The sequence below is a fragment of the Rhinopithecus roxellana genome, chromosome 6 (genome assembly GCF_007565055.1).
Source record: "Rhinopithecus roxellana isolate Shanxi Qingling chromosome 6, ASM756505v1, whole genome shotgun sequence".
Lineage (NCBI taxonomy): Eukaryota > Metazoa > Chordata > Mammalia > Primates > Cercopithecidae > Rhinopithecus > Rhinopithecus roxellana.
The window spans coordinates 87,727,093-87,749,451 of NC_044554.1; the positions used below are offsets into that span (position 1 = coordinate 87,727,093).

The 22,359-nt window shown below is 52.4% G+C and overlaps 1 protein-coding gene across 1 annotated transcript; it reads right to left on the reverse strand.

Moving 5' to 3' along the window:
* Positions 1-485: 485 nt before the first annotated feature.
* Positions 486-17,637, reverse strand: LOC115898351 (corticotropin-releasing factor receptor 2-like). Its single transcript, XM_030933091.1, has 4 exons — positions 17,535-17,637; positions 17,272-17,397; positions 2,621-2,706; positions 486-584 (listed from the first exon to the last, which is right to left on the reverse strand). Exons 1-4 carry the CDS (start codon positions 17,635-17,637, stop codon positions 486-488), a joined length of 414 nt encoding a protein of 137 aa, XP_030788951.1.
* Between the last annotated feature and the right edge of the window lie 4,722 nt (positions 17,638-22,359).

The following is a 22,359-nucleotide window of genomic DNA, read 5'->3' on the forward strand; positions in this document are numbered from 1 at the left end:
CAGCCTGGCATCTTCCTGCTCCTCCCAGCCCAGCTCTGGTGGGACAATGGCTAGGGTGGAGGTGAGCTCAGGTATGGTTTTGCACCTGAGCCACAGCCCAGATGACAGCATTCTGGCCATGGGTCAGCCAAGGAGCAGCCAGAAAGTCAGGTGTCACCAGCTGAGAGTAGTGGGGACTGGTGAACATCAGTCTCTGTGTGCAAATCTCCAAGGGGTCTGTCTCAGAGCCTGGAGAGAGTACAGAGGATCTATTCTCAGAGTGGGAGCAAGAATGGGGTAGAGTTGCAGAAGCTCAACATTAGGAAGAGCTTGTAAGAGTAAAAGCTGCCCAAGAAGAAGAGGGCTGCTTTGATAGGTAGTGAGTTTCCTGTCAAAGGAGGGGTCTAAGCAGAGAGCAGACAGAGAGATGGTGCCCCCAGAGCCCAGAGTCCCCCAGGTCTAGCCCCGAGTCTCCCCGAGCAGTGACCTCATTGCTCTCATGCACTTCATGGTCGATGAGCTGCAGCAGGAACCACATGACATTTCGCAGGATAAAGGTGGTGATGAGGTTCCAGTGAATCACATTCCGCAGACAGCGGATGCTCCTGTGGGAGGTGCAGGTCAGGGGTCAGCCGGGGTCAGGGGTCAACTGGGACTGGGTTCACCCTGAGGCCAGGTAGAGACTCAGGGTGAGGGCAGGGCTGCACTAGGAGCCACTTCCCACCCATGGTGGCCACAGTGAGGCCTCTGAGTCCAGCTCCCACTCTGCAGCCCACATGCCTGCTGGTGATCTATGCCCTGGCACCCCACCCAAGCCCCCCCTTTCTCCACTGGCCCTTTTATCTGCTGGACCCCAGAATGGAGGTGAGAATGTCTGGGAGAGGTGAAGGGGGTACTGTAGGAGGAGGGAGGAGGAGAAAGCAAGGCAGAAGGGTGGACTCACCGCAGGGCAGAGAAAGCAGGAAGGCAGCCACCAGGGCTGCCACAGATACGCAGTGGCCCAGGTAGTTGACGACAAGGGCAACGCGGTGGTAGTGCAGATCGTACTTCTCTGCTGGACAGACAGACATGGGCAGGGCAGATGGGGGCACGGGCATGTGGGGGTGGGGCTGGGTACTCCAGCCATGGCCACCTCTGCGTCCTGATCTTGGGGGCAGAAGTGCTCCACCTGTCATTGCCATGCCTGGCTCTTAGAGTTCATTCCTGTTGGTCCTGGGTGGCTCTTGTTGTGATAAATGGCTGTGGTCAGGCCTTCCAACATGCATTTATTTTTATTTTTTTAGGGATGGGGTATCAGTCTGTTGCTCAGGCTGGGTTCCAGTGGCTATTCACAGGTGTAATCATAGTGCACTGCAGCCTTGATCTGCAGGCCTGAAGCAATCCTCCCACTTCAGCCTCTCAAGTAGCTGGGACTACAGACATGTGCCACTGTGCCAGGCACCAACATGCATTTTTGGGGCACATTTTGAGAGGTATGGGTACAGATTCTTTTTAAAAATTCTAGACTCTAGCATGCCTCTCCTGAGTTTAGTCTCAGCCCAGATCTCAGCTGGCTGAGTGACTGAGGGTGGGTTAATTTTATCTCTGGACCTCAGTTTTTGATGTCTGTACAATGGGGCCAACTTGCCATCCTGCCTCAGAAGCAATGGCCTATGGGAGGCCTGGGGTGGGGTGCACTGAGATTACTCTGCCCTGGAGACCACACGAGGGGGTGCACTATCTATAGAGAATTTAGAAATTTTATTCAAACTGAATAAAAGTCAGTTGACTTTTAATTATCACCAAGTGTTGGCAATTTGAAACAAAGTCAGTGATGAAATACTCCTTCCCGCCAGGGAGAGCCACCCGTCCACCCTACCCACCCCCTGTGTTGATTCTCCACTGCTGGAGCAGCAGAAAGAGTGGAGGTGAGAACTGAGGGCTGGAGGCCTCCCTGCCCGTTGAGTGGCCTCCCTGCAGAACCCCTGTGGCTCACATTTTGCAGAATCACTTTCTCAGGGCGGGTGAATGTTTTTCTCTCTCAATTTGGACTTCATTTGGGGAAAAGTCCCAGCCCCACTGAGGACTGTGCTGGGTGATGAGGAGGGGACAGAGCTGAGATGTATCCTTTCAGGTCAGGAATGAGGCGTAGCCTCAAAGGGAGGAGTTCGGTGCCTCAGCAGCACCGAATTGAATTCCAGAGCAAGAGCTGGAGCAGGGCTCCGGGGAGGCAGAGCAGGACCCAGCTTCCCACCGGGACAGCCCTTGTGGGGCTGCATTTGTTTCCATGTGGAGTCACAGAATCAGAATGTCAGATTGGGAAACTGAGGCCCAGAGGGAGAGGAAGGTGTGCAGCCACACAGCGTCTAAGATGTTGGGAGCATTGATTACACGGTCATTCCCTTTTTGTGTCACATGCCACCTTGGCTGTATCCTCTAGCAGCCCAAGCTCTCTTGAAGGTAGGACTCCATGTCCCCCTTCTCTACTCCTCTACAGTATCACTGAGCACAGGGCAGGACACTGGGGGCAGGGGCAGGAGGTACAGAAGGGAGTGGCTGGGTGACACAAGGATTGGTCTGCCCCCCTTGGGATCCTCTGTGTTCAACCTGAGTCCTAATACGTCTGTGAGGCCTGGGGTCGCAGCAGGTGAGGGCCACTCACCTTGTCATCCAAAATGGGCTCACACTGTGAGTAGTTGATCTTTGAGGCCCACGTCCCATTCTCCAAGCATTCTCGATAGGCATTCCCTACAAAAAAATGCCAACTGCCAAGAGTCAGGTCACTCCCCTCCTCAAGAGCCCTCCCTTGCTCCCTAGTGCCCACAGGATAAGGTAAATACATCTCAGCTCTCCTAGGGCAGGAAATACAATGTGCATCTGAAAGTTTACATGCAAGCCACTTGTGTGAAAATAGCACAAAAGACTCATCTTACAAGATTGCTAAAGGCATGCTAAAACCCATTTTAGACACAATCTTTGACTAACACTTTGTACACTTTCATTTTGTTCATTTGCTTCAAACTGAATCCAATTGTGAGCAGTGGGTTATGCCTGAAGATTCACTGCTTTCAGCATGCCACATGATTTACATCCTCATCTCAATTGTTTTATATTTGAGATCCATACTTCACCAATATCAGCATTTCAATTTTAATAATAGCTACCATTTACATAGCATGTGTTTCCCATGTGCCAGGTCCTCTTCTAACTGCTATGGATACACATTCAATCTCTACAACCACCCCATGAAGTAGGAATTAATATGAACCCATTTCAAACAGGAGGAAACTGAGGCACAAAGAGATTAAGCTGCTGGCCAAGGATACAAAGATGACAAGAGGATTCAAACCCAGAAGTTCTGGCTTCAGGTCTTCTGTTCTTAACCTTTAGGCCATATCAAGTAGTGGCAAACAGGAATGAGGGAATGCTGGGGACTCAGGGCTGGGCCGCTGCCCTTGGGCTGCTGCTGCCTGGGAGGCCACCATGTGATGTCTCTAAATGTTCAAGAACCAGCCTCTGTATTCAAGTTGGAACATGATGTGTGAAAAGACGTTTCAAGGAGCATTGTCCTGTGCACATAAGTGCAGGTTTTGTCAAGGGGGAAGGTAGGAAAGTTGAAAATGCTCATATTTGCCTTTCTCTCTATCTCAGCTCCAACTGTCAAGGTCTGGCTCCTAAGACACCCCCTTCATACGCCAGCTCCAGTCAGGAAGAAGCCCTTCCACCTGAGAAGGCCCGGAGCTCTCCAAGCCTGCCTCTGCTCTGCCTACCTCACTAGTGTGTTTCTGACCTCCCGGGTGAGTTACAAATGCTGAATGTTCCACTGTATGGGGGTGATTTGTACCAGGGTTCATCTCTCTGACTAATGAGCAGTTGTCTGTGAATTTTTCTTTTTAGCATATGTTAGATATACAATATAAAGCTAATTAAAATAAATAGCTCGCAGATCACAGAGTTGCAGAGCTGGAGGGGGAACCTTAGGTTGTTTTTGGAAGCAGTGTGTTCTGAAATAATTAAGTTTACTTAAAAACCCACTTCCGTTGAGCCCGATGAGTTTGAAGCAATGGAATTGGGAAGGAGCACTTGCCGAAGAGCAAAATCAATGGGGAAGATTCTATTAGCTTAATTGTGTTTTAGTTTGGTGCCTGGAGCTCATCCATTCTTCAAACCCAGGGTCATGACTGGCCTATTCCTTCCTCCTGGGCCAAGGCCCATCCCTGGCAGGGCCCTGCCCTCCCCCTGCGAAGTGAGTCACGGAATGCCCTGGTCTGATGCTGATTCTGACTCCCAGGAAGAGGAAGTTGGCTCCCCACCCCTAGCCATGGTGCCCAACTCCCCAGGTGGGCTCTGAATTTGATACCTGGGACCATCTTTTCTTACCAACATTCATGCTCATGAAAGGGAGAGGCTACCTCAACTTCTGAGGGTTGGTGATGGTGATGTCACCGAACTAAAAAAGTAAGTGTGTAAGGAGGGTAAGTTCTTTTGTGAAATGAACAGTCCCTCCCTGATGGGGTTTTACAGTGTCTCTGAACAGTCTATGTGAGGTGAGGCAGACCAGAATCCTGTCTGTGTTTCAAAGGGCAGAAAAATTTATCTTCTATGTGTTCATAAATATTATCTAGCTTTCCTGAAGCTCAATGCTAGGCCCCTTCCTTCAGGAAGACCTCCTTGATTGCTTTCTCTATAGCTCTCTCTCCCAAGCACCTCCAGTCCTGACCGCCTGAGCCCCACACTCCAAACTTTGCCCCATGACCAGCCCTGAGCTGTCCAGGTGAGTGAGTCTGATCACTCTGATCAGTGTGGGGGCTCCCTGAGGATGGGGCCTCAGAACACTTGTTTCCCAAATATGATATCCTGTGGTGGCATTGATAGTGGGGTGGACTTGCAGGTGGGAGGGGGTCAGGATAGAAATGCTGCAAATCAGAGACCTTTCCTCCCCTCACACCAGTGCCCATGGGGTCCCAAGTTCCATGGATTCTTTCTCCTCCTTTTCTTTTTCCAGAGTTCACTCCCTTCCTGCCCATCCCTCCATCTGCTCTTAGTCTTCTTGCCTGGACTGCCACAACGGCCTCCTCTCTCGCCTCCCTGCTTCTTCTCTTGCCACCTTGACCATGTTGATTCCTGCTTAAAAGCCATCAGTGGCTGTTTATTGCTCTCAGGAATAAAGTCTAATTTCTTAGCATGATAGTCAAGGCCCTTGATACACAGGCCCCAGCCTAGCTGCCCTGACCCATCTCCAGCATTCTGCATGGCCACTGGCATTGGCACAAATAGGCTTGGCACATACCCTCTTTGTGTGGATCCACCTCTTAAAACACCTCCTCCTTCTTACCCACTGCTCATGGATGAACTCTTACCCATCTTTAACCCACTCTCAAATGCCACTCCTGCATGGAGCCATCCCCAGCACCCCTAGGTCTGAGGCAATCCTTTCTTTGTTTCCCCCTGTATCCCTTCTCTTCTCTTGTATTGTAGTTTTTCCACTTTATTGCCCTTGAACCACAATAACACATACATTTTGTATTATAATCCAGTACACACACACACACACACACACACAGAATCCAGTTTCAAAAAGCAAGATTTAGCTTGAGCACAACTGTACTATTTTCCTATCCAGCCTATTCTAATGCCTTCTATTCATTTCACACACAAACGCTGATCATGACCCACTAAATTGACTCCACAGTCCACTCTTGTATCACAATCCATAGTTTGAAAAACACAAATTCTGTTTTAGTGCATTTGCTGTAATTCACTATGAATTTCACGTCTTTGGACCTAATCATTCTTTTCTTTGGTACTGGACTTGAGCTCCTTGGGGACAGACAAGTAAGTAGAAACCATATTGGAGCCACCAGATCTCCCTCAGGACAGAGCCACTGAGGAAATGTGGGCTGAACAGAATTGACTCAGACCTGCTGACCCCTGGGAAAGCAGGTAGGATGCAGTAGTGGGAGAGGACTTCCCTCTCTGGCAGCCCAGCCCTGCCTGCAGATAAGCTTCTGGCTACAGACACTGGGTATCAAAGGACTGGAGGACAGATGTGCCCCACTCTTCGGAGGAGCTGTCTACTGTAGCTAATGAGGGCACTGGGCCCTCAGGCACAGCCTTGGACAGGAGTGAGTAAGACGGAAAGAATCCCCTCCACCCCCTGGAAACCATAGATGGATGGGCACACACTCTGAGGGCAGATGGCAAAGCTAAAATTGTGGGGCTGGATGCAGAGAGGTGGGTGTCCATTACCATAGCAACACAGGTGCCCCTGCTGAGGATCAATGCTGATGATGTGGAGTGTGGGCTTCCAGGGGCATTAGGGTCTGAATGATGCAGGCAGGGTCTTCTCTTGCAGGACTCTGTAGTCTGGAAGACCTGGTTTCCATGCTCAGAGTGGCCCAGGCCTGCCAAAAACCCCCATTACAATGGTCTCTCCCCATTTCAGATGCTGACACTTTGCAAAGAGTTCCCAGTTCAGACAGTTACCTGGGGTGGTCCTGAAGCCTGGCTAGGACATGAGAGCCTATATTCTAGCTGTAGTTTTGTCTCTGGATAGCTAGGTGACCATGACTAAGTCCCTTCCCTCTTAGTCTCAGTTTTGCCTCTTAGAAAAACTACAGTAAATTGATTCTCTATGATGTTTGGCATCTCAGGTGTATCAATTATATGTTATGTGAGACTCCCCAGTCTACTAAATGCCAGTTAGCATCCCCAAGCTATTGTGACAACTCCAAGCATCCTCACATCACCTTCAAATAGTTGGCACTTCTATCTCCGATACCGTCTGGAGAGACATGGACCATAGGAGACAAGGACCATGAGGGGCTATTTTTGGTGGTAGTTCTGGGGGAAGGAGTACAAGGGACAGGGGTAGGCATGGGGAAAAGAGTGAATGGGACTGTGGTGAAGCACAGCAATGGGGTCATTGGCTATTTGGAAAGAAAAGTACAGGAGGAAGTGAGGGAAAGGCTGGATATGGTGGCTCATGCCTGTAATCCCAACATTTTGGGAGACCAAGGTGGGTGAATTGCTTGAGCCCGGGAGTTTGAAACCAGTCTGAGCAACATGATGAAACTCCATCTCTCTCTAAAAAAAAAAAAAAAAAAAACAACAACCAGGCGTGGTGGTGTGTGCCTATAGTCCCAGCTACTCAGAAGGCTGAAGTGAGAGGATTGCTTGAGCCTGGGAGGCAGAGGTTGCAGTCAGCTGAGATTGTGCCACTGCACTCCAGCCTGGGTGATAGAGTGAGACCCTGTGATATCGATTATAGAAGAAGAAGGAGGATGAGGAGAAGGAGGAGGAGAAAAAGAAGAGGTAGTACTAGTAGTAGTAGTGGTGAGGGAGAGAAGGTGATGACATTGAGGTGGGGAGGGCCAGAAGCAATATTTACAGAAGGAATGAAGTCACCACATGGGAATCGGAACTTTCAGCACCGCGGACAGCGTAACTCCATTCTTCATCCCTGCCTGTCTCTACGGTTGGGGACCTCGGAGACCTCGGAGAGCTCCTAAGAATCAGCCTTCCCACCTGATATTCAGACCTTGGCCCTGGGCCCGGCCCAAGGAGGTCACGCTAATTCATGCCCCTTTTCAAGGCCCAGCTCCAGCCCCAGTTCCTCCAGGTAGCTTCCATGACTGTTCCAGCTCCCCAAGGGTCCAGCTGCTTATGTCTGCCTGGCTCACGCTAGGCTGGGATTGTTCTTTCACTGACCCCTGTAAAGGTGTTGTACTTTCCTAACCAGCCCAGGTTCTCTGGAGCAGAAGTTTGCCTTATTTTGTACAAGGCTGAGAACCCCTAAAGGCATGGCCTGGATTGCTGTCATTTCTGGCCCTTTCTTAAGTACTGCACAAAGCTGAGCACACAGGATCTCAGGATGGACCAAGGCTGATGCTGTTTCCTAGGTTACTTGGGAACTCATTGAAGGTAGGAGGCTCAGAGTGGGCCTGGAAGACAGTCTGCCACCTTGTATGCCCATGCTCCACCAAGATGCATGGCAAATACAAAACAGTCACACACGCAAGATCACACGACAAGACACCACGGGTAGGCTGACCCAGCTGCCAAACTGCAGACATTGCAGTCCAACCTCACATGGGGGAGGGGTGTCAGTCTCAAACAGCAAACCTGTGGGCACCATCCTCCAGGTTCCTGGCATGAAAGCTTTGACTATTCCAAGGGAAGCAAGTTGGAAACTGAGTCATGAGGCATCTCCTTGGGAATTAGGAAGGAAGGCAACTTCTGCATCTGGTCTGGTGGGACCCGAAGAGAGAAACTGACATGTCTGGGGTCACTCAACCATAAAGAGGCAAAAGATCTCTCTCCTCTGGGACACACTTCCTCACAGGAGACCCTGGAGTTGATGTACCTAGGAGAGAGGCTCTCCCTATGACCCTGTGTTTCAGCAGGTGCAGCCAGTTATACCACCTCTTCAGTGTCATTGCCACTTAGTGTCCAGATCCCCAGAAGATAATACCTTAGGGGCCAGATATTCCACTCTCAATTCCTTTTACTGCCTGTAGTTGGGCCACTCCAGATCCAGCCATCTTCTTGTCTGACTTGGGGCCTAGTTGGGAAATCTTTGACCTTGACTTTGAGGCACCTTTCTTACCTACTTTTTTTGAGATGGGGTCTCACTCTGTCACCCAGGTTGGAGGGCAGTGGTGTGATCTTAGCTCTCTGCAGCCTTGAACTCCTGTACTCAAGTGATCCTCCTGCCTCAGCCTCCTGAGTAATGGGACTACAGGCATGTGCCACCATGCCATGATAATTTGTTAATTTTTTTTTTTTTTGTAGAAATGGGGTCTCACTATGTGGCTTTAGCTGGTCTCAAACTCCTGGCCTCAAGTGATCCTCCTGCCTCAGCCTCCCAAAATGTTGGGATTGCAGGCATGAGTCACCATGCCTGGCCATCTTTCTTGCTTTTTTTGGGAAAAACCTCTCAGACAATGTCTCCTCCCAGCTTGGCCTCCACTTCCTGGGCTGGATTGCTTTTCATACCCAGTTAAGAGACTTTTCAGGAAGTGCGGCCAGAGCTGGGGTGGTCAGACGTATAGTCCTGGTGCTAACAGCATGGTTTTCCTGAGCTTCCCAAATGAGGTGCATCTCCTTGAGTCAGTACCCTGCATTGCCTGGAGGCCACTTCTGGCTAAGGAGGACTGACCAACGTTGAGGCCCACCTTGCATATTTCTGTCTTGATCCGATCACAGCAAATTGGTGGTCAGAGAGGAATAGGCAGCTGGTGATGTTCACCCAAGCCCAGACCCAGACTGACATAGAAGTGCTAGGTTGAGTTTGGGAGTCTACTATTGCCAACCCCAGCCAATGGGTGGGAAAGGCATCCCCAGGGCCCTTTGTTGGTGATGTATGAGATTCAGGCCAGGGAGCTTGGATTCCATTTCTTAGTGTTGTATGGACACAGCTCTCTGAACCTCAACTGCCTGTTCTGGACCTCCAGAGAGCCTCAGCTCCCTATTTCCACAGGACTTTTCACTCACGGTGCCCTGCCATCCTTAAGCAGGATCTATAAGCATACTTAAAGGAGACAGTGGGGAAACTGAGTCATAGAGGCACTGAGCAGTTTAATGAAGACCATACTGGGTCTATGAAAAAGGGAAGGGGGAGCAGAACCCAGCTCACTGTGTAAGCTCTGCCCTCCCCGGAGAAGGGGCAGTGGGAGGAGGCCCCTACCTCATGCTCCCGCCTCTACTGTACAGGGCTCCCTCCTTCCAGCCATCCTAGCAACGCTCAGTGGGCTCGTCGCCATGACGCCGGCCTGTGGAGGAAGGTGGGGAAAGGACGAACAGAGGACCCCTGTGGTAGAAGCTGCCTTGGAACTGAGAAACATCACTAGAACTCATCAAGTCCTCCACCCACCTGGTGCAGATAAACTGAGGTCTGAAGAGGGGAGACAACCTGCCCAAAGTGAGAAAAGCAGTGAGTAGGATGGCCAGAATTAGAACTGGCTTTCAGTTCATGGTTCCTGTGAAGCAATGCAGGGAGAAGACAGCTGGGGGGGCAAGTGGCTGCCTTTCTCTACAGGCTTTTAGGGACCAGACCTTCTCAGTCTAGATGGACAGACTTCCCCCTCCCAGGACATCCCCAGAAACCACAGCATTCTGGGGACTCTCAGAGACAGCAGGAGACCACCACTCCAGAATGAGGATAGCCATTCTTGGTGTGGGTGGGACTCTCCCCTCCCCAAGGACATGATGGCCTCTCCTTCCGGGCCCCAGGCCACCTTCAACTCCCCTCCCCTTGCTGACAATGTCCTAGCTGTCCACAGGGAGCCCCAAGCAGCCTCATCTCCCCTGTGTGCGATGGCCCCACGAGGTCAGCATGTTCGCTGTCCCCTTCAAACAGATAAGAAAACCGAGACTTGGACAAGGAGGGCCTGCCAGTCCCTCAGTGAGTCATGGCAAACCCAGGACTTAGATCCAGCCCTGCTGAATCTGAGCCCAGGTTCCTTCCACTCTCCCTTGCCCCAGCCGCTCTCCTGGCAGGTGCTGTGTGTGAAAGGGACTGCCTGCCTGACTCTGGAGCACCTGGTGGGGGTGGGCAGTCAGAGGGGCCCAGATGCCTGCACCTGAGGCCCAGACAAGAAGCCCTGTGGGGAGCTCCCTGAGGGTTACTGAGATGGGGCTCCTCCTTTAGTCCTTCTCCAGGGATCCAGGCTCTGCTGTGGCATTGGTGGTAGGGAGTGCACAGGGAAGGATGCTGGGACCTCTGACTTAATGAGCAGGAGGTAGGAGAGGAAATGGCCAGAGTATTCTGGTCCTGCACCATAGGGCTACGGACAAACAGCCGGTGTCTCTAAAGCCAGCAGAATTGAGGCCAACATCTTAGGCCTCCATGATCTGGCTTCTGCTTCCCTCCCTCCTCCTCCACTTCTGCTCCCACCCTCCCTTCCATCTGACACATCATTAGCTCAATTTTTCAAGGTACTGTTCAACAAGACTTTCTCCATGAAGTCTTCCAAACTTACTCTCCCTTCCTCTTGGAATAATTCCCTTCCATGTGCCCGACTGTCTTCACTGCGCTATTTTACTTGAGAGCATATATTAAAAAGTTCTCTTTGAGGGTCTGCCTGTCACTGTTTCTAGAACAGGAGCTCCTGGAAGGCAGGCTCAGGTCTTACGCATCTTTGACAACCTTGTCTCTAGGCTCCTCAGTGCTTTCTGGGGGAAAGGGTGAAATACAACCTCAATAAGGGGTGAGCCTGAGCAAGATGATTAGGTGGCTGGAGGATTCCTGGGGAGAGCAGGAGACAGGAAAGATCAAGATGCATGCAGAGGTGGGTAGAAGCTAGAGCAGAAGCCAGGAGTTTCCGGAGCCAGCAGAGGCCTACCAGGGCCCAGACTTGCTGTAGGACTCTGGGCAACTGTTTTGCCCTCTCCTGGGCAGTCATTTCCTACCCTTAGGGGAGGGGAGGGCTGGACTCAGCGTATAGAGGGCTCTGCAGCCGGGCAGCTCTGGGGTGTCAGGATGGCCACAAGGGCATCCACTTCTGCTTTATTTCTCTTCCTTCCTTCTTCTCTTAGCTAAACCTCTGTGACGGCTGTGCCTGCCCCGCCTTCCCTCTCTCCCAGCAGGGAAGTTGTTCTCACACATGGAGTAACTTATGGGCCTTGGAGAATGGAATAGAGTCAGGGCAGGATCAGGTCTCACTGGTGTCTGAGAATGCAGACCTAAGTTTCCAGATTTACAGCTTCTACTTCTTCAACCCAGAGGGCAGGGTCTATCTGAGGTCCTCCTGAGGCTTGCACTCCTGCACTGTGCCTGTCCTCAACAAATGTGGCATCCCAACTGCTCTAAGACCTTTAAAGTTTACCCCCACTCCCTCCAGAAAGCCTCCCAGGAATGTCCCAGTGTCCACCAAACCCCTCTTCCTGATCTCTGACTTGATTTGCACAAGCCTGGTTGATAAGCAGCCTGGAGCTTCCTGAGGGCAGGTCTCAGCCTTTCTTATCACCTCTGGCCCTGAGGGCTGAAGAAGGGATTAAGCAGGCAGACCCAATGGGAGAGACTCCTCTGGCTGGAGACCACTCAGCTTATGTGTTTCCATTGTAACACAACCAGTGTTTCAGCATGTCTCTAGAATGGGGTTCTGGGAAGTGGGGACCCCTAACCTCTCCATGTGACTAGGTTAGATGGGATGTCCCTTCTTCCCCTGTCCTGGCAGATGCCTCAGTAGAGATGACCCCAACCATTCCCAGTAGGACATTGTGGAGCCTGAGGTCAAGGAGGCTGAGGCTGAGCCAAGCTCCACTTAGTGGTTCCACAGAAGGAAAATGGACCATGGCCAGGAGGGAGGTGGCAGGACCCTCCTTTGCAGCCAAAAGGACCACAGGGACAGGCAAGATGAGGTGCAGGAGGAGGGCAGATAGAGTGAGGGATGTGAGCGGGGAGATGGTGGGTTTGGAGATGGAGCCGGGGGACGGAGAAAGCAGTAAGGAGAGATGGAGAAGGAGAAAGAGAGAGAGATAGAAAAAAAAAAGAGAAACTGAGAAGGACATAGAAACATACACACAGAAACAGAACCACACATAGAGAAAAACAGAAACAGGGAGACAACGAGAGAGACACAGAGACAGAGATGTGCACAGAGATGGGCTCAGAGAAGTCCATGTGGAATGGGGAGAGGTGGGAGGAAAATGGAATATAAGTGCCCCACTTCTGGCCAAACCACTTCCATGCTAATCCACCTCCTTTCTGCCTACAGATAGGGAGACTGAGGCCCACAAAAGGGAGAGGACTTGCCCCGATTAAATTGCATATGGACATTTAGGATTGTTTCTAGCCACCCAGGATTTGAACCTGGGCTCGGGGAATCCTGGGGGAAGACCGAGGCTACCTCCCCACCTACAGCTAAAATGCCAGATCCTTACTTCCCAGGCTCCCTTGTAGCCAGAGCTTTGGCATGGGACCTGGGGCTCCACATACTCCCCCAACCATCAGATGCACCTACCTGAGGGAATTAGTGAACTGGGGGCCCCTAGATGGAGACAGGGAGAAAGCCTCTCCAGAGATAACTGCAGGAAGCTTAAGACTCCAGGTTGGCCAGGTGCAGCAGCTCACGCCTATTCTCCCAGCACTTTGGGAGCCAGAGACAGGAGGATCGCTTGAGTCCAGGAGTTGAAGACCAGCTCTGGCAAAATGGCAAGATCCCACCTCTACAAAAAATTTAAAAATTAGCCAGGTGTGGTGGCATGTGCCTGTAGTCTCAGCTACTTGGGAGGCTGAGGCAGGAGGATCGCCTGGGCACAGGAGTTTGAGATTGCAGTGATCCTTGATCATGCCACTGGACTCCAGCCTGGGTAGTAGATTGAGAGCTTGTCTCAAAAAAAAAAAAAGACTCTAGAGTAGTGGTAGCAGTGGTGGCAGTGGTGGTAGCAGGGCTGTGTCCCACCTAGTGGCCAGGGCTGGTGGTGTTGGCAGGGCCTTTCAGGGAGAGGGAGGTCCCCTCACTGGGCCAGCTCTGCCCTGTGTTCTTGGCTTGGGGCCCCAAATCTGGTTCTCTAGCCCACTCCGTGATTCCATAAGCTCTCCAATAAATTTTTTTTAAAACTTCTTCTCTGCTTAACCTAGCAGAGTTGCTTCTTGAGAGGCAGCAGAACCTGGGTTTGAATCCTTGTTCTGTTATAAGTGACTTAATTGCTCCACACCTCAGTTTCCCCAGGTGTAAAATGAGGATAATGCTATGTCTCTGTCACTGGATGGTGCGAGGATTAAATAAGTTAAACCACAGTACAAACACATGGAAGCTCAGCCACTGAAGTGCCAGCACAGGTTGTGTAGAGAACACCCAAGGAGACTCGTGTGCTTAACTTGGCTCTGCCACTGACTAGCATGTGTGGCCATGCACTAGTCCCTTCCCTTCCCTTGGCCCTGCTGCATCTGGAAATAGCTCTGGGTAAGATGACTCAAGGCTCTGACCTAGCCTCCCAAACTCACACACTGTAGCTATTTGCTAACCCCACATCCTGAGGACTTCTAAATGCCTTATCTCCACTCTTGGTGCTCTCTTGAGCTTTTCCCAACCCAGCTGGCTGCTTTCTGGACACCTCTGCTCAGGTGTCCCTCCAGCTCCTCAAAGCCAACACATTCCCAACTGTGCTCAGCTGTTTCTTGTGTGCCCAATGCTTTACCTTGCCGTTTCTCACCATATCTTGTCAATTTCAAATGCCCAAGGTTGCTGGCATCTTCATCCTCGTTTGCTCCCACAACCTATAGTCTACCTGGCTCTGTGCAAAAGTCCCCTTACCTCTCCTTTCCCTCCAGAGGACAATGTGCTCCCAAAGCTGAGCTCCCCTGCTCCCAAGCTCACCCAGGCTCCCTCTCCAGATGGTGAAGCCCTGTAGAATGGCCTGCATCACCTGACCTCCATGCTCCTCCCCAGCCTCATTGTTTCTCCTACTCCCTGTTCTCTATACAACACTCACTCCTCCCAAGGCACAAAGCCCGGCCTCTCTCCATGCTTTGCCCAGTCACCTCAGCCTAGAGGGCCTCTCCTGTGCCTATTACACACTCACCTGCTAAAACCCAAACTGTCCCTCGAAACCCAGCTCAGAGGGCTAAGTCCTCCCTGATCCTCCAGGCCGGAGGTATGAGTCTTCTTTCCAAATCTCTAAGCTCTCCTCACAAACCGAATGCCTCTTATGGAGGCAGTACTGCTCCATGGTTAATAGTGAGGGCTGTGGATTCACCTGCCTGCACTGGTGCATAGGAGCTGATTAGGACTTTGAACAAGTTACTTCATGTGTCTGAGACTCAGTGTTCTTGTCTGCAATATGGGCATAAAAGCAGTATGTATCTCAGAGGGAGTGTGGGTGAGTGGGATTATGGATGCCTGAGATATGGATACAAAGCTCTCTCAGTAGCAGCTGGCACCTGGAAAATGATCAACACTTGATAGCTTTGTGGCAGATTCTCTGTGCTCAGTTGAGTTGAAAAATTGCGGAGACTAATATCTAAACTGCTATCCCCACCTGGGCGATTTCTGCTCTCTAAGGAATGAGGCTTCAGTGGGGGTTTGGCTATAGCATAACAAAATTGGGGCAGGAAGTGGAGCCTGAACGCTCCTGTTCTTCCCTTAGGCTTCTCATGGAGTTTTCTCTCTGTGTCATTCTTTTTAAAGGAAGGATCCCATGGAAAAGGCAAACAGAGAAGAAGGAAGCAGCATTGATGTGAAGAAAGGGGAGGAGGGAAATCAATCATGCATTTCCACAGCCATTAGCAGCCTTTGCTCTTCCCACCTAGGCTGACCTCATAGGTGCTGGTTAATGGTAAGTGATCCCCACCCTCCACCAGCTCCTCTCATTCTCCAGCAGTTGCAGTGCCAGGAGCACTTTGGTCTAAATGAAGAAAATTGTTCATTAGATACCAGGGGCTAATTGGCCCTACTTTTACCAGCCTGGGTGGTGCGCAAACATTTTATCAGCTTCTCATTAGACTTAATTGATAGGAATGGCCTGATATGTGCTGTCTGCAGCACCTTTGGGAAGTCTTCCCTATCACCCACCCCCACCCCAATTCCACAGACCTTGTGCTTCCCCCCTAATCAGGGCATTCATCATTCTGTTCTTTTTGTCTGTCGCAATTGTGAGTGAGAGTCTCAATACAGTGCCTGTGCAGTGGCTGGCACATAGTGGGTGTTCCACAAATTGACTGAATATTACTGTACTCAGTTCAGTTATGAAGAAGAGACCCAGGCCCTGCCTTGGGAAAGGGGGGCCTCCAGGCTGGTTGGGGAGAACAAGGCATAGCCCAGGCTGGGGTAAGAACCAAAGCAGAGCTCCCTGAGGTTCACAGGCTGTGGGCTAAGATGCTCCATCACCCCACTTTACCCTGGATGGCCCTTAATCTCCGGGCCCAGTCTGAATTAGGCACGCTGATCTCCATTGCCCCACCGCACACAGCTCATGGAATCCTAAAAATACAGTTTTATAAGGTCAGGAATAGGAAGGTACAGGGAAATCATTCCTTCTGCTTGCACACCTCCTAGCTTGAGGACCTTACTTCCTTCCAGGGAGATCTGTTTTAATCATGGATAGGAAGCATGTGGTCCCTGGGCCCACCAGAGCCCTCAGCTGGTGCAGCCAAGGGAATGCAGCTTGGCATCAGGTGCAGGTGCATCTCTTGCCTTCTAACCATCCCTCATGGCAAAGCCCTCAGCCTCAGCTTCTGAAAGCTTGTGTGTGTGTGTGTGTGTGTGTGTGTGTATGGGTGGTGGAGGTGGAGCTGGGCCACCACTCAGACACAGACACTCTGAGATGGCTTCTAAGGATGTTTCCAGGATGAGAGGCTTCAGACAAACAATCCAGATAGGGTCTCAGCGTGCTTGACAACTGGGGTCCGGCTGGAGATGTGAGGGGGCTTATAGGTGGGGCAGTGATTTCTGCCCCCACAGCCTCCTGCAGACCACATGCCTGGCTCCCATCCCATTGTTCCACAGGGCACAGACAGGCACTTACAGACATGCACACACCCAGAACCCACACTGAACGACCCCACCTGGAGGCTGTGTAACTCCAGCAACCTCTGCTGCCCTTTCCCCCAGAGCCTCAAGCCAGTCCGTGACTTGCCAGGAGGAAGGCAGGCACAGGTTGTTCTCCTTGAGAAGTGGTGTTGGCGGTGGGGTGGGGTAGGGGTGGGGGCTGATTCAGACAACAGTCATCATGGGGACGCAGGAATAATGCTGCCCACAGCCCCTGACTCAGCCCAGCAGGTCAGTCCTGGGACCTCGGATTAGGGAAGATGCAACACCCCGCACCCTCTGGCTTAGCATAATCTACGCCTGCATGTCCTTCCCACAAAATATGCCCTCGCCTCAGCCCTCCTGCCTCCTGCCCTCCTCCTCTCCACTGTGGTAGTAGGATCTGGTCACTGCACTCACTCTGGGGGATTTGGGACTTAGCATATCCGCCCTCCTGGGACAGGTCCCCGTCCTGGGCAGGGGAAGCATTATCTAAACAATGAAGCCCTAATGGGGAACTTCAGGCAACGGGAACCTACAATGAGGGAGGGAGGTTTACACTCAAAGAGGAGGAAGTATTTCCTTCTCCCCTTTTTGGACTGTCACCGCATGGAGCACGGGAATTGTGGGCAAATCACTGGCTTACTGAGGTTAGACGCTGTATTGGGGATAGAAGCAGAAGGCGCGCCCCCAACATTGTAAGGGGTCCTTAACGCCAGCGGTCTGCGGTACCACGGCCCTCAGCTGCTTTGTGCCGCTGGGTCCGGAATCCTCTTTACTCCCTAAATCGCCTTCCCTGGAGGCCGGTATAGAGCAGGTAGCGAGAGCCGGGGGCACTCACGGGTCGTGTTGTACTTGACGCCGTTGAAGTACTCGGGGCACGGCCTCTCCACGAGGGCTCCGGCAGCGCTGCGGGGCCAGCACGTTCCGATCTGGTCCAAGGTCGTGTTGCAGTAGGAGTAGGGACCTGGCGGCGCGAGAGAGCGCAGTAGGGCTCAGAGGGGCCCCCTGGGACGCGGGGCTCTCGGAGCGTGGGGTCAGGGGCGCATCCAGCGCGCAAGAGAAGGAGCCCGCGCAGCCTCCGACCTCTCGCCTCCCGCCTACCCTCGGGGTCCAGGGGTGGCCCCCAGCCGTCCAAGAGCAGCTCTTCGGCCAGCGCCAGGCTGCAGTTAACCTCCAACAGGCTGTGGAGCAGTGCCGCGTCCATCGCGCTCCGCAGCCGCGTGCGGAGAGGGAGTAGGAGTGCGCGCTCGGCGTGGCTGCGAAGGAGTGGCCGCGAGAGTGAGCGGCAGAGAGGGCTCGGGGTCCTGGCCCCCGCCAGCCCAGCCCCGGTCTCCCGGGCAGCCTCTGGGCGCCGCCTCCGGTCGCCCAGAGCTGTCAAGTGGGGACCTTCCCGGAGAGGAGCGGCGGAGCGCACCCAGCTGCGGGTACAGCCGCTCCGCCGCGGCCAATGGCGGCGCCGGGGGGGCGGGGCCGGGCGGCTCCTCTCGGAGGGGCTCGGACTCCAGCCCCCGGGCCCCCCACCCTGCCCAGAGTACGGCTTCGCAGTTCTCGGCTCTCTTCCACTCGCGGCGTCCAGAGGAGGGCTGTGGGCTGGAGAGCGTGGGCCTGGGGTAACGGAATGCCCCGTGAGGGGATAGCAGGCCCCAGAGCTGCAGGGGGCAGCAAAGCGCTCCCACCTGCCCGCCTGCCGGAGGAGAACACTGCAGCTCTCCTAACTGAGGGACAGCCGCGACCCAAAGTTCGAAAGCTCTCCGCCTGAGCTTCCCCTCCCTGAGCGAGGACATTGGAGGGAGGCAGGGACCGAGAGGCCATGGGCAGATCTGCACCCTCCAAAAGCCTCTATAGCCTCCTGGAAGGAAATGGATTGGGGAGGCCTGGAGGGAAGCAGGGAGACACCCAAGAGTCTAATGAGATCAAGTGGCCTGAGTAGGTTGAAGACCTTGGATCAGGCTGTGGAAGCTGGAATGGAGAGAGATTTCCGAGGGGCAGCCAGACCTGGTGAGGAGGAACTGGAGTGGGTGGCTGGTTTTAAGCAGGAGCCCGGAAGCAGGGATAACATTGGGTCTCCAGCTTGAGTGACCGGGTGGCCATTTAATCAGATGGAGTAAGTCTAGGGGAGAAATTGGCTGAAATTATCTGGAAGGCTTTATACACCCGGGTGTTGGTGCCCTGGGCACCAGAAAGAAAGTGAGAATGTGTATCTCTTCCTCAAGGCTTGGGCAGGGCCTCACCTGACCCTGGTTTCCACACCAGTAGCCGTCAGGGGCCGGGAGAATTAGGCCCCACAGCAGGTGTGGAGGAGCTGAAAACTTTCCCAGGGAACTTGCTCAGGTCCCCCAACCCCAGACTGCCTCCTTGGGGATCTGCTGTGGCTGCACCCTCAGAGTGCCCAGGGCAGGCCTGCTGTGTCTGCCTGCTGAGTGGGGCATCCGGCTCGGGCAGCAGGGCCTGGAGTAAGACATGCTTCCACTCAGGCTGCGTTTTGGTCCAGGTTCTGATTCTGCTCTCTCTGCCATGGTACCCCAGGCAGGACTCTTGCCCTCTCTTCTGGGGCTTTCTCCATCAGTGAAATCTTCCCCGAGGCCCCTCTCAGCTCTGAGACTGGTTCTGAGTTATGAGATGGAGAGACTGGGGAATACATACATATGTGTTGTGTGTTTCTATCTTTAGAGGGCAGGGAGAGCTGGAACCCAGTCTCAGGAATGAGTCCTGTTCCCCTGCCATCCTCCACATAAACCTAAACTGCTAGGAGAGGCTGAATTCACCATGAACCAGCACCATGCCCTGGGCAAAGAGAGGCGAAGCGGCAGGCAGGCTGCTTTTGTGTGCTCTGCTCTCACCAGCCTCCATATTAATGGTTCTGTCACTGCCCAGGCAGAGCGAGCGAGGCCACACTAAGACCAGGGCTGAGCCTTGGAATCTCTCCAGGGCCTGCTGACTGGCAGGTACAAGGTGCTGAGCACTCAGCCAGGTCTATCCTCTGCCTCCTGAATGGACAGTGAGAGCTCATGTTCAGCTCTGGGCAACTGCAGAGGTAGAATTTCCTTGGTCTTCATATCATCCAGTGCTAGGAGCAGGGGAGGACCTCGGCAGAGTCCTACCCTCTGTTCCTAGACTGAGCCCTGTTAACCCAGGATCCCACACAGGCCAGAGTATGGCTGACCAGGTGAGCCCATGTATTCACAGGGAAATAGTGTCCCTCATATACAGGGGACGGCCCTTTACACAGCACAGTGCAGTACAGAGGAAGGGAGAAATCCTAAGCCAAGCTTAAGTTATTAACCTTGTTTGTTACTAGAGCCACCACCTGGGTGTTGCCTAAAGTGTACCACCTTCTGAGATGCAGCTATGTCCAGAGGTGGTGTGCTCCCAATGACCAGAGGCCAGGGACTTCTCATCTCATGCAGATTTCTGCAGAACAGAGGGTTGGCCTGAGTGAACTGGATCACTCTTAACTGGGAAAGCTCATAACAGATGGTTGGCCTGGGTGAACTGGATCACTCTTAACTGGGAGATCTCACATACCGAAGATTCCTCTGGGAAGTAATCATTTCAGCGGCAGAGTCAAAGGCTGTTCTGCATCCTGAATGAGCAGTTGGGGTCTGAGCACAGACCCACAGACCCAAGGTCCCCTGGATGTGGGGCCATTACTTCATGGATATTATTATAGGCATAGTTGTCATTCCAGATGTGACACAGGGAAAACTAGAAAAGGTAACAGTTTGGGAACAAATTGATTTTACAGCTCACTTTAGTGTCTGCAAATAGGTAAATGAGGAGGAAATTGGGAAGAGCCCCACACTTCCCTCAATTTTACTAAATCCAAGTACAAACAAACAAAGACAGGGGCCTTTTTGCTAACTAAAGAAGCAGAGGTAGATTAGAGGCTTTGGGATAGTGATGGATTCCCCGGGCTGCAGGCCAGCCCCATCCCAGCTGGAGGCCAGGCATTAGGGGATAAGCATTTGGAACAGTTTGTGTCTCCCCAAGCTGCTGGGGACATGTTGGCAAATAGGTTCAGGGAAGTGTGACAGGTGCTCGGGAAGACCCCTGTGTACCATAAGCAGCAGGGTAAGGCAGGTGCCTCTGGTGCCCTGTATCCCATCCCATGACCCACCTCTGATGTCAGCTGTAGCGGCAGTGGACAGTTCCAGGCCAGCTCAGACACACTTGCAAAGCCTACTACATGGCATCAAACAGGCATGTAGGCACAACAGAATCGTACACAGAACCACAGTTATGCATCTTCACCATAAACACACATTCTCTCTCTCATTCATCCCCTACCACTCAAATGTCAACTGGAAAACAGGATTTAAAGGCACAGGATGCATCTTTGCTTCTCCAAGGGACTGTCCTTGGTTAGACTGCATAGACAGGGAGTCTATTCAGGCACAGCTGGAACAGTCATGGTGTTTCCTGGGAATTATGATGGGGTTGCTGAGGGCGCAGGGGTTCCAGAGGGGCCTGAAGGTGCCTCACTCTTGCCCTGTAGCACTGGAGACAGGGGTCCCAGGCCAGGCACCCCCTCCTCACCCTATCCTACTCCACTGCAGGACAGAGGAAGTGGCCTGGTGTCTTCGTGTCAAACCATGGGACTAAGCTGTGGGGACAGAAAGGACCCTCAGTGACATCCAATCCCACATTCTTGTTTTACAAATGGACAATAGGATTCCCAGACAAGGAAAAGAGGTTTCCCTCCCCTGCTTCTCCCAGGCCGTCCTCATCTCTACAGCAGCCCAAATGGGCTCCCTGTCTCCTCATGGCAGATGAAACGATGTTTTATAATTATGATCCTGTCACTCTGCCTCATAGGAGTTCCCCCACCCCGTTGCCCTTGAGATGGAGACCACCTCTTTGGTATTGCAAAGAAGGTCCTTCATGATCATCTATCCCTCATCCTCACCCTCCTGCTTGATTTGAAAGGCCCTCCAGAACAATGTGTCATTCCTGGGAACCATCTTTGGTATTGCAAAGAAGGTTCTTCATGATCATTGTTCCCCATCCTCACCCTCCTGCTTCATTTGAAAGGCCCTCCAGAACAATATGTCACTACCAGGAACCATTCGCTATCTCTGCTCCTTGTTTGTGTTCCTGTACTGGAAATGGCCTTACAGCTCCACACTCATCCTTCAGACATGCAGCTCTTTGGTGACCCCATCTGCTGGGTGCTGGCCTATGTCACATCCAAGTTGCTTTTTATTCATTGTCTCATCTACCAGCCCATGCCTCCCCAAGGGCAGGGCTGGTCCTGTTCACTAACCCATCCACAGCACCCATTGAAATGCTCTAGGCTTCAGCCCAGTGAATCACTAAGAAAGAACAGATACCTTGGCAGAAGAGCTGAGGAAAGCCCAGGACCCTGTCTTCGGGCCACGGCTCTCTTCCCATTTGACCAACCCCGGTGTATGTGTGTGTGTGTTGCATTGAGGAATTATTTCTTTTTTTTTTTTTTTGAGACGAAGTCTCGCTCTGTCACCCAGGCTGGAGTGCAGTGGCCAGATCTCAGCTCACTGCAAGCTCTGCCTCCCAGGTTTACGCCATTCTGCCTCAGCCTCCCGAGTAGCTGGGACTCCAGGTGCCCACCACCTCGCCCGGCTAGATTTTTTATTTTTTTTTATTTTTCAGTAGAGACGGGGTTTCGCCATGTTAGCCAGGATGGTCTCGATCTCCTGACCTCGTGATCCGCCCGTCTCGGCCTCCCAAAGTGCTGGGATTATAGGCTTGAGCCACCACGCCTGGCCTCATTGAGGAATTATTTCAAGGTATCTTTGAATCCATTCGGATTCTTGGCCAAGTGTGGTGGGTGACACCTATAATCTCAGCACTTGGGGAAGCCAAGGAAGGCAGATTGCTTGAGTCCAGGAATTCAAGACCAGCCTGGGCAACACAGTGAGACCCCCACCTCTACAAAAAATAATAAATA

Bases quoted from the DNA above. Each gene is read 5' to 3' on its own strand.
- LOC115898351 (XM_030933091.1), bottom strand. From the start codon at position 17,637: ATGGACGCGGCACTGCTCCACAGCCTGTTGGAGGTTAACTGCAGCCTG. The intron at 17,398-17,534 runs GTAGGCGGGAGG...TCGCGCCGCCAG, and splicing joins GCCACCCCTGGACCCCGAGG to GTCCCTACTCCTACTGCAAC. The intron at 585-2,620 runs GTGAGTGGCCCT...CACCTCCCACAG, and splicing joins AGCCCATTTTGGATGACAAG to GAGCATCCGCTGTCTGCGGA.